A 17,251-nucleotide genomic window follows, 5' to 3' on the forward strand; every position below is an offset into this window, starting at 1 on the left:
TTAGCTCCTGGCTATTTTGTGCTGAGATCTCATTCTGATGCTGCTTGTCTTCTGTTGCATTAGAACCCGGATGGTTCCCTCTCCCAAGCAGCAATGATGCAGAGTGCCTTAGCCAAAGAAAGGCGGGAACTCAAGCAGGCCCAGCGGGAAGCTGAGATGGATTCTATTCCCATGGGGCTCAACAAACACTGGGTTGATCCTCTGCCTGATGGTAAGACCCTGGTAGGGGTGTGTGGACTTCTCAAAAATAACCCGAGCCTTGAAGTACAAGCACTGCCAGCACATACTAAAAATTTAGCCTTAGCTTTGATTTGGGGATTTTTCCCTTTGGTTAAAGCATGTGTTTTTTGTGTGTGTGTGTTTGTTTGTTTGTTTGTTTGTTTTTAAACGTTTAAAACCAAAAATGTTTTAGTAACCCTGGTCAAATCATTAGACTGAGTTTTTCTTCTGAATAACGTAAGAATTTTTTATGCTTGGGGTGCCTGGCTGGCTCAGTCAATATAGCATGGGACTCTTGATCTCAGGGTCATGAGTTCAAGCCCTATGTTGAGCATAGAGCTTACTTAAAAAAGAAAAAGATTTTTTAAAAAGTATTTTATTGTTAAGCAATCTCCACACTCAGTGTGGGGCTCAAACTCACAACCCCAAGATCAAGAGCCATACACTCTACTAACTGAGCCAGCCAGACACCCTAAGAATTTTTTTATGCTAAAGATAATACAGCTTTGAAACTTCCGTTTTTACATAATTCTTTGTGCAGTAAATGTGAAGTAACTCCTCGATACAGTCATAACAAGTACTTAGTAATATGTGTTAGGCAACTGGGGAACTGAGCCACACTTTAAGTAGACGTGATCTCTTCTCTTATGAGGCTTGCAGTTTAGTGGGGAAAATCAATTATTAATCAAACAGTTCCCAAATTACTAACTAAATCATGACTAGTGGTACGTGAAGAAGTACAGGTGGTGTAGGTCACTTCCCTGAGAAAGTTGAGACTGGAAGGATAAATAGGACTTTGTCATCAGAGGGGCTGAGGTGGGGTCAGGGGGCACGTGTTCCAGGCTGAGGAATTTTCTGGGCTTGGGCCGTGAGGTGGAAAGCAGGCCTGTGTGGCTGGACTGGAATGGTGGGGATGAGGGCCGGGGGGGCCAGGACTTCGAGATGGCATTAGGAATTGGGGCTCAATTCTAAAGTCCACTCGGGAGTGTTGCCAGGTTCTAAACAGGGGAAGGGCATGATCAGAGTTGCATTACCAAAGAATTACTGAGGGTACCCTGTAGAATGGATTGGATGGGCAAGTGTAGACACCTGAGCTGACTTAGGAGGCTTTTCTAATGGAAGAGACAGGATGGTGGCTTGAACACAAGAGGTAGCAGACGGGAGGGATGAACCGGAGAAATGGGATTTGTTGACTGTTGAGGGCAGGGGCACTGAGGTAGCTTCAGGATAGTACTAAGTTGCCTGTTTTCCTTTGCAGCGGAAGGCAGACAGATCGCTGCCAATATGAGGGGTATTGGGATGATGCCCAATGACATTCCCGAGTGGAAGAAGCATGCTTTTGGGGGCAACAAAGCTTCTTATGGAAAAAAGACCCAGATGTCAATCATTGAACAGAGAGAGAGCCTGCCCATCTACAAACTGAAGGAGCAGCTGGTCCAGGTGAGATGCCCCTTTGTGTTGTATTGGTGCAGGAGTAGCGGTGTTTTCTAAAAGAAGGATGACGTGTTTGAACTGAAATTAGCTGGACAGGTATGTGTACATTTGTACATTCTCCAAAGAGAATAGAAAAAAACCCAGAACGTTTCCAAGTACTTTAAAATACATATGTGTATTAGTGTATACATTGTCTAAAGTTTATTTAAGTAATCTGTACCTAACATGGGGCTTGAACTCACAACTCCCAGATCAAGAGTTGGATGTTTCACAGACTGAACCATCCAGGCGCCTCTACCTTTTTTTTTTCCCCCAAAGAAGAAATAAACCTGTTTGAACTGGTGGCCCCTAGAGCAGTTCCAAGTGGGCAGACCAATATCTCTGGTCAGTAAGAAAAATGGGGATGCTTCACCAATGATCCCATATGGGCAAGACTTTGCTTTAGGTAGTTATTTCCATTTTTTTGGAGATTGGATTTTAAGACAACCAAACTTTCCCTAGGCAACTGAGTTTACTAGTTCACAGTGAATCCTTTCAGTGCTATCTCAGACGTACGCAAGCCAGTACAAGTACATATGTACATGCATTCATAGACATTATATGTTTTATGTGTATTGTATGTTTCTAGATGGCAGGCAGCATATTACGCATATACTCTGCATCTTGTTTTTCCCCTTAATGATACAGCTCAGAAATTGTTCCTTTTTTTGTGTGTGTGGTGGTTTGTTATGTGGATATGCTCTGGCTTATTTAACTAGTCCTTATTTAACTAGTCCTGTATTAATAGACATATAGGTTGATGGCAATCCTTTGCTGTTATAAACGGTGTAGAAATAAGATGACTTTTGGGGTGTGGAGATTTGGCAGTGGAAAGGAACACGTTATATGCCTATTTTATTTACTGTTGAATTCTTTAACCGTGTGGATGTAGTACTTAAAAAAATATGTAGAATCAGAGATACCTGGGTGGTAGCTTATGCTTTTAGCATTGCCTTTATGTTTTTATAAATTTAAGAAAACGAGTAAGGGGCGCCTGGGTGGCTCTCAGTCGGTTGAGCGTCAGACTTCAGCTCAGGTCATGATCTCACACTCCGTGAGTTCGAGCCCCACATCGGGCTCTGTGCTGAGAGCTCAGAGCCTGGAGCCTGCTTCAGATTCTGTGTCTCCCCCTCTCTCTGCCCCTCCCCTGCTCATGCTCTCTCTCTCTCTCTCAAAAATAAATAAAAACATTAAAAAAAAATTAAAAAGAAAGCGAATAAAATTTTTAAAAAATAGAATTGAGTCATTTAAAGAATACCCATAAAGTTTCAAGTTTTTACGTTATACATGCGGTTAAAATAAGAAAGAGCCTTGCCCATAGAAAACCACCATTAATATTTTTTTATGTGTGATTAAAAATAATTTTAACTCTGTAATCTCACCATATGTATATTATCGATCCCCCTTTTCTTCTTTAGTGTTGGAACGTAAATATTATTTTCTTCCAGAGTAATGTGGGAGATTTTAATGACTGTATTTATTTATATTCTGTTAATTTCAGGCTGTTCATGACAATCAAATCCTGATTGTTATTGGAGAGACAGGATCTGGGAAGACAACGCAGATCACCCAATACCTGGCAGAGGCAGGCTACACTTCCCGGGGCAAGATTGGATGTACCCAGCCCCGAAGAGTAGCAGCCATGTCGGTGGCCAAAAGAGTGTCGGAGGAGTTTGGTTGTTGCTTAGGCCAGGAGGTAAATGGGTACTGAAGTTGTTTTGGAAATGCCTAAAGAAAGTGTGGAAAGGCCCACATCTCCACCTATAAAATGGGAATAGTACTACCTTTCTTCAGGTTTCTCCTGAGGGGGAGAGGGTTGTCGTCATTGATGTGTTCAGGGTCAAGTCCAAGGCAGATTTTACTAAGAGGAAGTCACTGCACATCTTGCTCAGATTCTTACCTAAGATTTCAGGTAACAGTCTAACTGGGCTGCAGTCTTGGTTGGGAATTGCAGAAAGGAGAGATTTGTGTCTAGGTTTTCAGCTTTGGTTCTGCTTTAGGTGGGCTACACCATTCGGTTTGAGGACTGCACCAGCCCAGAAACAGTCATCAAGTACATGACAGATGGGATGTTGCTGCGAGAGTGCCTGATTGATCCCGACCTCACACAGTATGCAATCATCATGCTGGATGAGGCACACGAGAGAACAATTCACACTGACGTGCTCTTTGGATTGTTGAAGAAGGTAACGAGGTGCTCTTTGGCGACCCTTCTTCTACCTGTTGGGGACTGAATCCTGGGAATTGGATTTGAGTACCTGTGCCTTGCTGGTTAGTCCTTCTTAGTAAAGCCACACTGCACTTCTCTTTAGACGGTTCAGAAACGGCAGGACATGAAGCTGATTGTCACCTCAGCCACATTGGATGCAGTGAAGTTTTCTCAGTACTTCTATGAAGCTCCCATCTTCACCATCCCAGGTCGAACATATCCAGTGGAAATACTGTACACAAAGGAACCTGAGACAGATTATCTAGATGCCAGCTTGATCACTGTCATGCAGATCCACTTAACAGAACCACCAGGTAGGAGGAAAGAGAATTTTTTTCCTCATGGGCCAAAAGTCCTAATGCAGGTAGCTTTTTTTCTTATCTTTTAAAAAATGTCTTTTAAATATTGGTCTCTCTGCAAGCCCAAGTCTTGCATGTTTGAAGTGGTGGTAAAGGTCTAAACAGTAATGTGAAACCTGGACACAAATTTTAAAAAATGAAAAATGAGAAAAAATGAAAAACCAGAATAAACATGGACAGATGAAAACCTCTTGGTTTCTTAGAGGTCAGAATAGGAGCGTGTTTTCCATCATTGGGCGTTCTTTTAATGTCACCGTGGCTTTCGTGTGGAACATACACACAGGAAGTAAACGTTGTCTTCTTAGGTGACATCCTCGTCTTCCTGACTGGTCAGGAGGAGATCGATACCGCGTGCGAGATCCTATACGAAAGAATGAAATCCCTGGGACCGGATGTCCCGGAGCTGATCATCCTGCCCGTGTACTCTGCTCTCCCCAGTGAGATGCAGACCCGAATCTTTGACCCAGCCCCACCTGGCAGCAGAAAGGTAATGCTGGGCAGACGGGAAGCGCCTGCATGCTCTGAAACCACGTGGGGTGTGCACCTGGCCCTGATGGGGATTGCTTGGGTGTATGCGAGCCTTGTTTTTTTATGTCTTAGAAAATAGTCCGACCAATCTGTTAAGGAATGAGGATCTTATATGCGGCCCCTGCTCCTCTTCCTCTCCTTCATTCAGCAAGTATCTTTGAAGCGTCTGTCAGGCTTTGGGGTACACGCCGGGGCGGGAGGCCAGGCCTCTATCTGCCATGGGGCATCTACTGAGAGACAGGCCTTTAACATATGGTGTGAAAGAGCTGCTGGGGCTCTGTGTACCCAGAGGGGGAGCCCCTGACCCAGAATTCTTAGAAGAGGTGAGGATCTAAGCTAGTCCTGAAGAGCACGTGGCTGCTTACATAGGCAAGAAGGACAGCAGGACACGAGAGGACAGCCTGTGGTAGCCCAGGGGCAAGAGCGTGCAGAGCCTTTCAGGGGCTGTGTAGTTCGTAGTTCATGGCTGGAGCTAACTGCTGTGCACGTGAGACGGGAGAGAGGAGGCAGATGGACTTTTTCAAATAACAGTTTTACTAAGATAGATATAAATACAATTCACCTCTTTAAAACAATTCAGTGACTTTTAGTATATTCACAGAATTGTTTGACCATTAATTACCATTAATAGTAATTAACCATTAATTAGTACAGTTGATTTTAGAATAATTTCATGACCTCCAGAAGAAACCCTGTACCCTTTAACAGTCACCGCCTCCCCCCCCCCCCATTCCCCCTTCTGCTCAGCCCCTGGAAACCACTAATCTATTTTCTAGAGTTGCTTATTCTGGATACTTCATATAAATGGAATAATGTAATATGTGGTCCTTGGTGACTGGCTTCTTTCACTCAGCATATTTTCAAGCTCCATCCATGTTGTTGCATGTGTCAGGACTTCATTTTTTTTTTTTTTTATTGCCGAATAATATTCTGTCGTAGAATGATATTCTACATCCACTCTGTGGATTTTGTTTACCCGTTCCTCAGCTGTTGGACATTTGGGTTGTTTCCACATTTTAGGTATTGTGAACAATGCTGCTAGGAGCGTTTGTTTACAAGTTTCTGTGCAGGCATATGTTTTCACTTCTCTTGAGTATATTCCTAGGAATGGAAGAGATGGATTTGAATAACATTGAAGAGTTAGAGTGGACAAGACCTAGTGGGTGCCTGGAGGTGTAGGGGTGAAGGGCGGGGAGAAGTCAAGAATGACTCCCAGCTTTCTGGCTTGGACAGCTGGACGGGAGATGGTGCTGAGGAGGGAAAGACGGAGGAGGAGCAGGTTTGGGGGGGTGGAAAGACGGCGATTCCTCCTCTGTTCTGTTGGTGACGATCGGACTTCTTTTGGAAGAGGGCTCTGCAGCTCTGTGGCAGGTGGAAGCCTTTCAGGGCCAGTGAGATGCTGGCATGACGTGGGATGTTCTGGTGCTTCCTTGCAATGATTTTTCCAAGCAATTGTGGTTTATTAGCTGAACCTCTGTGGAAGAACAGTGGCAGTGCCAAGCCGAGACCAATAATCTTCTAGATCACGCGTACTGCTGCGTACACACAAACCGTGAAATTCCTCTGCCGCCTCGTTCATTTTATGATCAGGGGGAAAAAAAAATCTCTCTCTTGTTCCACATGCACAAACAGCCCATTTTGTAGTCCAGATGTCCCCACGGGGGAAGAAAAATCTCATTTTGCACTGGCTCATGTGATGCCAGGAAATCTCTGCTTTCCCAGGGTGCGAGAAAATTAAAATTGTAGTAATCAACATTGGATCTAGAAAATGAGATATGTAGCCATTTGCACCAAATGAAATTGGCTTTCATTGGCTTTTGCTTTCTCCTCTTCCACTTCTCCTCTCAGGTACCACCCCGTCCCCAACTTGACCCTTAAGATGAAGTCAAACAGAATAAGTGCCAGCTAGTCACCTAGAGAGGGAGATCGCTGCACAGTCCTTCAGGAAGATGTCTGGGGTCAGACGTCCTGTGTCACACCTCAGGGCTGAGTCTGGGCAGCTCACTCCAGCTGTGTCTCTCTTGTCTGCAGGTCGTGATTGCCACCAACATCGCAGAGACCTCGCTGACCATTGACGGCATCTACTATGTGGTGGACCCTGGGTTTGTGAAGCAGAAAGTTTACAATTCCAAGACTGGCATCGACCAGCTCGTGGTCACTCCAATCTCTCAGGTATGGCAGCGTCTACCCACAATGGTCCTGAAAATCCTCTCTGAGGCTTCTCCGAAAATTTTTTATGATTTTGTATTCTGAACTTCATTGTTTTCAAAGATGAACCTTTAAGGTACTAGGGGCTTTTGTGAGATAAGGGACGTTTTTGTGTTGTTTGTGTTTAATCTTCAGGGTAGTGTTTTGATATTAAAAAGCCTCGCCAAATGTGAAATTAAAAAAAAAGTTTAACTTAGCACTCTAGATTATAAAAATATAAAAGAACGTATTTTTAAAAATACCGTGCTTAGCTGCAGACATCTGAGATAGTAATAATGCATGAGACGTTAATGTGTTTCTTTGGTTATTATGGAATCATTTCCTACTCAAATTATTTTTAAAAATGAATAACCTGGTCCGCCTTTTTGAGGGCATTTTGGCTACAGCGTATCCAACATTGAAAAGTTCATTCTTTGGACAAAAGAGTTCCACTTCCAGGAGTACATCTCAAAGTTTAGTAGTGACTGAGCGCATGTCTGAGAGTAAGGGAAAAGGATGTTCACTGAAGCATGATTTATATGAAAGGAAACCTGGGAAAATTCTAGCTGAACTCCAAAAGGAAAGTCGTTGAATAAAAGATGGTATATCCACGCCATAGAATGTTGTGTGGCGTTAACAGGGTGGTGCGCATCTATGTTTAATGACATCAGCATATAATTGTGATATGTTTTTTGAAAACAGTGAGCTGAAACGTAGCATGAGCAGTAGAATCCAACTTTTGTTTAAAAATAAATAGCGCACGCGGGTATACAGTGTGTATGAGTGTGCCTGGGACTGAAAGCACGTGGTCAACACGGTCGGGGTTATCTGTCGGTGGAGCTGCTGGTTACCGTGTTGAGGGGGGTGAAATGCATTGTTTTTCATTATGCTTCTACGTATTTTCTTAATATTTTATAAGAGGCACGTATGATTTTCGTCATCCATAAAAATCATAAGGCTATTTTCATTTTGAGCTTAAGGTAATAGTAGCTACCACTTGTAGAGTACTTAGTAAGTGCCAGGCACGAGGTACTTGTACATACACGAACTCATTGCATTCTCGCATCCATCCTCGGTGGTAGGTGGTGGTATTACCCTCATTTCACAGATGAGCATGAGGCACAGAGGGGTTAAGTGACTTGCCTAAGGTCACACAGCTGGGGGGAGCCAGGATTGGAACCGGGGTAGTCTGGCCCCTGCGTGGTGGGTGCAACTCGCAGTGATTGAGAAATTAGCTGTACTTGGCCTCTCTGATTTGGAGAGACATCTGTAGAATGCTGTGGAGTCCGCTAGTGTGTGCCATTGCTGCCTGCCTTTGTGTGGTTAGAGACTTCTGTATCCTTTGGTTTGGGGCTGGCATAGGAATTTGTAAAATCCTGATAACCATTTTTTTGGTTTTGTTTTGTTTTGTTTTGAAAGTTCACTTATTTTGAGGGCGGGGGAAGAGCAGAGCGAGAGAAGGAGAGAGAGAGAATCCCAAGCAAGCTCTGCACTGTCAGTGCAGAGCCTGATGAAGGGCTCAAACTCATGAACTGTGAGATCATGACCTGAGCCGAAATCCAAAGTCGGACGCTTAACCACCCAGGTGCCCCAATCCCGATACCGTTTGTCGTAAGACAGATGGTTTTGTCAGCAAATAGCCCTCTTCAGATTGCTATTCACTGTTTCCTAGCAACCTGTGGTTAAACTACCTGTATATCTTTTTTGTATTTTTTATTTTTTGTAATTTTTTTTTAATGTTTATTCATTTTTGAGAGACATAGAGCAGGAGCAGGGGACGGGCAGAGAGAGAGGGAAACACAGAATCTGAAGCAGGCTTCAGGCTGTGAGCTGTCAGCACAGAGCCCAACACGGGGCTCAAGCCCATGAATCGTGAGATTATGGCCTGAGCTGAAGTTGGATGCTTAACTGAGTTACCCAGATGCCCCTACCTGTATATCTTTTTAATTTAAAAAGTAGTGCTCCTTTCCCTTAAATAGTGCGGAGAAGTATTACATTATTTGGGGGAAATAGGAGAAAAATGTTTAAATTATCCATAATCCTACTACCACCAACTGTCGTCATTTTGATGTTTTTCTTGCCCATCTTTTTTGTTTTTATTTTTTTTACCTTTATTTATTTTTGAGAGACAGAGAAAGACAGAGCACAAGCGGGGGAGGGGCAGAGAGAGAAGGAGACACAGAATCTGACGCAGGCTCCAGGCTCCAAGCCGTCGGCACAGAGCCCGATGCGGGGCTCGAACTCACCAACCGCGAGATCATGACCTGAGCCGAAGTCAGACGCTCAACCAACTGAGCCACCCAGGCGCCCCTTGCCCATCTTTTTTTATGTTTGTTGCTTGTTTGCAAGTCTAGTAGCCTACTAAGTATGCAGTTTTGTGCATTTTTGGTTTAAATATTTAATTTTCTTCATTATTAAGGTATAAAACATGTTCAACATCAGGTATTTGTGAAAGTATAGAAAATAGAACCTATCTGCAAGCCTACCATCACAGTTAGCCTCAGTTTTAGGGCAATTTTTTCCTTTTGCTAGTTTTTTTTTTTTTTAGTACAAAATTAGTATTATCTTATAACTTGCTTTTTCACTTATATGCATGAACATTTCCTTCTGTCATTGAGAGTCCCAAGCTGATTTTTAAAATGGCTACAAGAGTCATCATTGTTACGGTTAACGTTACATTTCATTAGTTCATTTACATTTTTGGCCACAACTGTGGGGATGGTGTTTTTCATGTTATGCTTTTTCTATTGTGCCACACTATTTTGAATGTGTATTTCTGGGATCTTTATATTTCTTCCATTCGCATTGCTTGTATTTGCCTCACTTGAACAAACTTTACTGAAATGCTGAGTTTCAGGGAATGATAAAAGCATTGATAGTCTCGGAAATGGTCCTAAAGGAAGTGAAAAACCCCACTTCGGATTTTTGCCGGTTGCGTGTCCCCCGCCCTTTAGCAGATTTCCTGGGTAAAGCCGTTCAGCAACGTTTTACAGATATGTTACTTTTATATGCCCGCCCCTCTAGGCTCAGGCAAAGCAGCGAGCTGGCAGAGCCGGGAGAACCGGCCCAGGGAAGTGTTACAGGCTGTACACAGAACGTGCCTACCGAGATGAAATGCTGACCACCAATGTGCCGGAAATCCAGAGGACCAACCTGGCGAGCACAGTGCTCTCTCTCAAGGTAGAAATCACTGTCTTGTTAGAATGGGTTGGTGGAATAGTCCAATCCTACGTCCATAGTAAATGAATGTCAGTTTTACGAACCTCGTTAAATACTTTAGTAACCTCCTGGAACCAGTCCCTTTGAAAGGAATGCAAACGGCTGTGATAACAGCCTCTCCACTGTGGGTCTGGGGCTAAGTTGCCATGTCTGCTGTGAGCACATGGTTTTTTCTTACCTTAACAACCAGCAGGATACTTGGTTATAAAAGATTTTAGTTAGCGTTTTCTAAAAGGATATTAGAAAAATCTAATTAGTGCCAAACTGTGGACAGGCACACTTCCTTCAACCCTCGTCCAATTCTCTTCTTTTAGAGTGGCAGCAGAACTCCCCGTCCAAAAACTTTGCAAGGGAACTGTCAGTACAGGTTTCAGACTGACCCTCTGGGAGCTTGGTTTTCATTCTGAATCATTGCTCTTCCTCTCTCAGTCCCCAGTGAGGACCCTCATTTTCTTTTGGCAGGGGGAGCTGCATGAATAATTTCCCAGATGATGGCATCCCCACCCCCTGACACTGATGCTGCCCTGGGGCCCTGGCACTCTACTAGTGCAGAGTGCTCTGTTGTAATTTATTATTCATTTGGTATAAGAGAGACTAAACCAGAGCTTCAGGAAAAAACCCTGGTTCAGTCTCTGGAGTGAGAACAGAGCGGCATCTGTGGCTCAAACTTCTGCTCCGAGCTCTGAGTCCTTGGCAGATTTATCTGCTTAGCCCTCTGTTCTACATTCTCCTTTCCAAAAGTGAGCTATTAATAGTATCTGTTGTGAAAATAAAAGATAATACAGGTAAAGGCCCTTGGCATAGTGCTTACTGATTGCTAGCATAATTCCTTGTAGTTGTTATTCATACAATAAGCATTTATTGAACACCTGCTGTGTTTATGGTCACAGTCACATTAGGGGAGAGAAACAGAAGGCTTAGGTCCTACCGCATCCCCCTTATATACCCTGGGATAATGCATCATTCATTTGTTTCTTTGATTCATCAGATTAGCTAACAAATGTATTGAATGCCTACTCTGCAAGGCACGCCGATTGCACTGTTATTGTGGTTTTGTGTCTGTGTTTTCCATTGTGAACTCTTCGAGAACTGGGACCATACCTTAGTCATCCTCATAGCCTGACAGGGTATGAGGCACTTCCTGGATGCACAGTAGTAATTATGTATGCAAGAGACAGGAGAAGCTGGTGTGCTGTTTTTGTTTTTTTTTTTCTTTTTTAAATTGTGGTAAAATACACAGCACATTACCCTTTTAACCTTTTTAAGATATACAGTTCAATGGCGTTCAGTACATTCACAGTGCTGTGCAGCCATCACCACTGTCCGTTCCCAGGACTTTTTCTTCATTCCAGACAGAGACTTTGTACCCCGTAAACTAAACCATCCCTTCTTTGCTCCCTCCAGCCCCTGGTAACCATTATTCCACTTTCTGGTCTCTGTGAACTTAATTTCCATGTAAATGGAATCATGCAGTATTTGTCCTTTTGTGTCTGGGCTATTTTGCTTAGCATAGTGTTTTCAAGGTTCATTATGTTGGAGCATGTGTTAGAATTTCATTCCTTTTTAAGGGTGAATACTATTCCATCGTGTATGTCTTGTTTATCCATTCATCTGTTGATGGATATTTGGGTGGTTTCTACCTTTTGGCTATTGTGAATAGTGCTGCTGTGAAAATTAGTGTACAAGTGTCTGCTTGTGTCCCTCCTTTCTTTTGGGCATATCTAGAAGGGGGAGTTGCTGGATCATATGGTGATCCTATGTTTAACTTACTGAGAAATCATCAAACTGTTTTTCACAGCGGCAGCACCATTTTTGCATTGTCACTGGCAATGTATGAGGGTCCTGATTTTTCTACATCCTTGCCAACACTTGTTCTGTTCTTTTCCTGATTCTAGCCATCCTAGTGGGTGTGAAATGGCATCTCGTTGTGCTTTTGATTTGCATTTCCCTAATTACCAGTTATGTCGAGCATATTTTCATGTGCTTTTTGGCCATTTTTATAACCTCTGTGGGGAAATGTCTCTTCAAATCCTTTGCCCCCCCCCCCTTTTTTTTGAAAATCATCTTCTAGTAACTTTAGGGGGAAAAATACATGTATATATATGTGTGTGTGTATACATGTGTGTGTGTGTGTGTGTGTGTATGTATGTATGTATGTGTATGTTTGTGTGTGTTTATATATATTATATATATATATATATATTTTTTTTTTAAGTTTATTTAGTTAATTTTGAGAGAGCACGTGAGCAAGGGAGGGTCAGAGAGAGAGAGAGAGAGAGAGAGAGAGAGAATCCCAGTCTCCACACTATCAGCACATAGCCCGACATGGGGCTCGAACTCACAAACTGTGAGATCATGCCTTGAGCCAAAGTCAAGAGTCAGATCCTTAACTGACCGAGCCGCCCAGGTGCCCCTGCCCATTTGTAAGTTGTCTTCTTTTTGTTGTTGAGTTGTATTTACATTTACTTTGAAGGAGTGGTTTTTATTTTTATTTTATTTTATTTTTAAGTTTTTATATTTAGAGAGAATGACAGAGCACACATGTGTGTATAGGCGCGAGTGGGAGAGGGGCGGAAAGAGAGAGAAGGAGAGAGAGAATCCCAAGCAGGCCCCACGCTGTCAGTGCAGAGCCTGATGTGGGGCTCAATCCCACAAACTGTGAGATCATGATCTGAGCCAAGATCAAGAGACGGACGCTTAACCAACTGAACCACCCAGGGTGCCCTGAAGAAGTGGTTTGAAAAGTCTCCTGAGAGGAGCGCCTGAGTGGCTCAGTCGGTTAAGTGTCTGACTGTGGCTTAGGTCACGATCTCACAGTTTGTGAGTTCAAGCCCCGTGTTGGGCTCTGTGCTGACAACTCAGAGCCTGGAGTTGCTTCAGATTCTGTGTCTCCCTCTCTTTCTGCCCCCCTGCCACTCGTGCTCTCTCTCAAAAACAAATAAACATTAAAAAAAAAAAAAGTTTCCTGAGAATGTATACGCTTTCTATCGGTCTGAGTTTTATGTGGTTCAGCCGTGGGGGTGACTGCTAATCTTGAGGATGACTTCCTACTTGCAATAGAAGAAACTGGAAAGAAGTAGACAAGTACTCTCCTTCCACGTTAACACTGGCAGGGCTGACCCTCCCATCACACACTTTCTTTCCTTCTTTTCTAGGCCATGGGCATCAATGACCTGCTGTCCTTTGACTTCATGGATGCCCCTCCGATGGAAACCTTGATCACAGCCATGGAGCAACTGTACACACTGGGGGCCTTGGATGACGAGGGCCTGCTTACTCGCCTGGGCCGCAGGGTAGGAGACAGACTTAACTTCTGGTCCTTCTGGGGAGATTCCCTGGCCAGCCTTCCATACTCTTTATTCTGTGCAAAATCAAACTCTGGGGCCCTGGATAAACTTTGAGGAGAATTCCAGATGCCCGTTTTTAAATTGGATTTTCCACTGTTACTTAAAACTATTTCTTCTTTACAGAAAAAGGAATTCTATCCACAGTTTTACTTCAGGATGTATATATATGTATATATTTTGAAAATTAAAACAATTTTTTTTTATTTTGGGGGAGGAGTGTATGTGCATGCATGCGAGTGGGAAGAGGGGAAGAAGGAGAGGGAGGGAGGGAGGGAGGGAGAGAGAGAGAGAGAGAGAGAGAGAGAGAATCTTAAGCAGGCCCCATGCTCAGTGCAGAGGCCAACACAGGGCTTGATCCCATAACTGTGGCATCATAACCTGAACTGAAGTCAAGAGTTGGAGGCTCAACCGACTAAGCCACCCAGGTACCCCTCTTCAGGATATGTTATCGAGTCTAAATTTTAAAAGATGTCTGCAAAATTCCCATCTGTCCCGACAGTAGTTATGTCTTTGGTCACATACATTTCGTTGAGGTTTATTTGGGAAATTAAAAAACAACATTCTTCTGATAGAGAGAGGCAACTCACACCATCATGCTTGAGTCAATGTCCTGTGGTCTGTTGCCCACTCGGACCATCAGTGTCTGATGCTGGCAAGTACCGACGGGTTTTCCCCAGGGCAACTGTAGTTTCTTCTTCTCCCTCTAGATGGCAGAATTCCCTCTGGAGCCAATGCTGTGCAAAATGCTGATCATGTCTGTGCATCTGGGCTGCAGTGAGGAAATGCTGACCATTGTGTCCATGCTGTCTGTGCAGAATGTCTTCTACAGGCCCAAGGTAGGGAGTTCAGACTCAAATTCAGGTAGGGGTGTGGCGAAGTTGGGTAAAATCAGCCTGTTGCCACTGAAGTGCTTACCGTGGACACTTGACAGGGTCACATAGGGCTCCCTGGAACTGCTGGGTGATTACTTAGTAGCTGTTGGACAGAAAACGATCCTCTATCCCACTTCTTGGCAGGATAAACAAGCCCTTGCAGATCAAAAGAAAGCTAAATTCCACCAGACCGAAGGGGACCACCTCACCCTGCTGGCTGTGTACAACTCCTGGAAGAACAACAAGTTCTCCAACCCCTGGTGCTATGAGAACTTCATCCAGGCTCGTTCGCTGCGTCGGGCCCAGGATATTCGCAAGCAGATGTTAGGCATAATGGACAGGTAACATCTGGCGACTTTTCCCCATGTGTGAATTCAACCTGCTTGACCGTCATGTCTGTTGATCTCTAAATGCACCCGAGAGAAGTTACAGGCTCCTCACATAAGCTTTTTCCTCCAGTTTTTCCATCTTTGTTATACCTCTCTCCAAGCAAGGGTGCAGCTGAGAATCACTTCAGAAAGTTCCTAAGAGGTTGACTTATTAGTTGTTGAAAAATGCTTAGTTTACAGGCATCTGGGACATGACTGGTAGAGTTGAATAAGATCTCTGGCTCTTACTGTATCCATCTTGCCCACTGTGGAGCTGTGCCTGTGGTACCTTTAGGTACCTCTTCCAGAGGGGAACCCCAGACTCTGGGGACCCACGGTGGGGGTGTTGGGCACCATCATTATGGAAGACAGAACCTCTGAATGCAAGCTAGTCTCCCATCTTTATCTTCCCTTGATTTATTGCCCTGCTAGACACAAGCTGGATGTGGTCTCCTGTGGCAAGTCCACAGTCCGAGTGCAAAAGGCCATCTGCAGTGGATTCTTCCGGAATGCTGCCAAGAAAGACCCTCAGGAGGGCTACCGGACACTGATTGACCAACAGGTGGTCTACATCCACCCTTCCAGTGCTCTCTTCAATAGACAGCCAGAATGGTAGGTGGGCAGGGGCAGGGCCAGGGTCTGGGGGGCAGTTGTGGACAGAAAGAACCTGTAAATTCTACTGCCATTTTACATTTAGGTGTTCACCCAACCCAGCACATTCTCCTCCGACATTGCTTCTGTTTCTAGAACAGTGGGAGCCTGAAGTAGGCACAGTATCCGGCCTGTTAAAGAGAAACAAAATCATAGGGGTGAGAGGGAAGGCGGATTTTAGAGATTGTCTAATGAGGTGGTTTAAACAAGTTTTTTACGTAACCTTTTTAAAAAATTGGACTCTTACCCACCCTAATATCAAACTGATAAGAAACCACGGTGCTGCCTTGCAGGGAGGATCGGAGATGCAGAGCCTTGCTGCGTGGCCTTGCCCAGTCCCTGTGGCAGCCCCCGAGGCTCCTCTTCAGGGCCCCAGAGTCTGTGTAGACAGCCTGAAAAACCACCCTCACGCTCCACAGAGCAGGGAACCAGGTCCAGAGAAGGGCTGTGTTTGGCTTTGTGTCACTTAACCAGTTAGGGCCGGAGCCTCCTGACAGCCTTCTCGTGGGTAGAGGTGTGCAGGCTCCTCAGTACTGGGGTGTGGCTGTCGTAAACAGAGACTGCAGTCCCCTGAGGGTTCAGGCAGGGGAGTTAAGAGGGTAAAACTCAAGCTCAGCTGAGGCCCACAGGGGACCACGGTGACTGGAGTGGAGCCTGGATGGGAGGCTTGAGCCTGATCTCTGTGCCCCACTCAGGGTGGTGTATCACGAGCTGGTACTGACCACGAAGGAGTACATGCGTGAGGTCACCACTATCGACCCCAGGTGGCTTGTGGAATTTGCTCCAGCCTTCTTCAAGGTCTCCGACCCGACCAAGCTAAGCAAGCAGAAGAAGCAGCAGCGTCTTGAACCCTTGTACAACCGCTACGAGGAACCCAACGCTTGGAGAATATCCCGGGCCTTCCGACGGCGCTGAGAGGTGACACTTCTCTGTCTGCCTCTCCTGCAGTGGGGGCCCAGGGCTTGGACTCCCTTTTATTGATGAAAAGCTGGTCCTGAGGATGCAGCCGTCCAGTGACTGGATATCTTTACTGGGCATTTTCTAAACTTGATTCTTATTTCTTCCCTGGTGGTCAAAATAGAAACAGGGATTTACGCCTGGTTTGACCAGAGCCCCCAGCCCTGACCACCTCAAGGCACTGTGGCCAGCTGGGGCTCGCAGCCAGTATGGAAGTACATGGCATCATCTCCACAAAATGGGCAACTCGTGGAGCCCTAGGATGGGAAAACGGAGTTGCGAGCATCTGACGCCCAGACGTAGCGAGGGCCCTGACGCCCTAGCTGGGACTCTGGAGGAAGGGGCCGCGGAGCTCACTGACAGTGTTGGCCCCACTTCTGCCCCTGCCCCTGCCCAGCCCCTGTACTTTCGCTTAACCTCTTGGAAATATTTATTTTCTTAAGGAAACATAAATGGTTTTCTGTGGCTGTTTCTTCTAGCTGAAAGGTTAGGATATTGGCCTGGGCCCAGGGTGGGGAGATTTGTGGCTTTGGTGCACATGGTGGAGAGTCCCCTGTAACCAGAGCTTGGGGCCTCTTTGGGCTCGGAGGTGACGCATAGCCCAAGCCTGCAGTCGTATCTCTTGACACCCGCACGAGCCCGGTGTGGCTGCACACGGTCCCATGATTAACCACATCCACTGCCCCAGTCTGGGCGCCTGAGTGGTTACAGATGCAGCATGTGGAATACAGAAGGCTCTCCTGGCTCCCTCCGTTGCACACCACACAATGTGCAGCGTGTCCTTTTTCCTTTTGAAACATGCAAGGGACGTCACAGCTTTTGTTTGTTTTTTGTTTTTATTCCCCCTCCCCCCGCCCAGGTC

General features: G+C 45.0%; 1 protein-coding gene across 1 annotated transcript in view; it reads left to right on the forward strand.

Moving 5' to 3' along the window:
* The window catches only part of DHX8 (DEAH-box helicase 8), a 30,561-nt gene extending 13,719 nt beyond the window's left edge, over window positions 1-16,842 (forward strand). Inside the window, exons 11-23 of the mRNA XM_015086799.3 lie at window positions 64-211; window positions 1,478-1,659; window positions 3,194-3,388; window positions 3,693-3,878; window positions 4,005-4,215; window positions 4,566-4,747; window positions 6,820-6,960; window positions 10,000-10,155; window positions 13,350-13,487; window positions 14,249-14,377; window positions 14,558-14,754; window positions 15,214-15,393; window positions 16,128-16,842. Coding sequence (XP_014942285.2) covers window positions 64-211; window positions 1,478-1,659; window positions 3,194-3,388; window positions 3,693-3,878; window positions 4,005-4,215; window positions 4,566-4,747; window positions 6,820-6,960; window positions 10,000-10,155; window positions 13,350-13,487; window positions 14,249-14,377; window positions 14,558-14,754; window positions 15,214-15,393; window positions 16,128-16,347 — 2,265 coding nt within the window. The 3' untranslated portion in view covers window positions 16,348-16,842. The remainder of the gene's footprint in view (window positions 1-63; window positions 212-1,477; window positions 1,660-3,193; window positions 3,389-3,692; window positions 3,879-4,004; window positions 4,216-4,565; window positions 4,748-6,819; window positions 6,961-9,999; window positions 10,156-13,349; window positions 13,488-14,248; window positions 14,378-14,557; window positions 14,755-15,213; window positions 15,394-16,127) is intronic.
* Window positions 16,843-17,251: the final 409 nt, after the last annotated feature.

This window comes from Acinonyx jubatus, chromosome E1, assembly GCF_027475565.1.
Source record: "Acinonyx jubatus isolate Ajub_Pintada_27869175 chromosome E1, VMU_Ajub_asm_v1.0, whole genome shotgun sequence".
Taxonomy (NCBI): Eukaryota; Metazoa; Chordata; class Mammalia; order Carnivora; family Felidae; genus Acinonyx; species Acinonyx jubatus.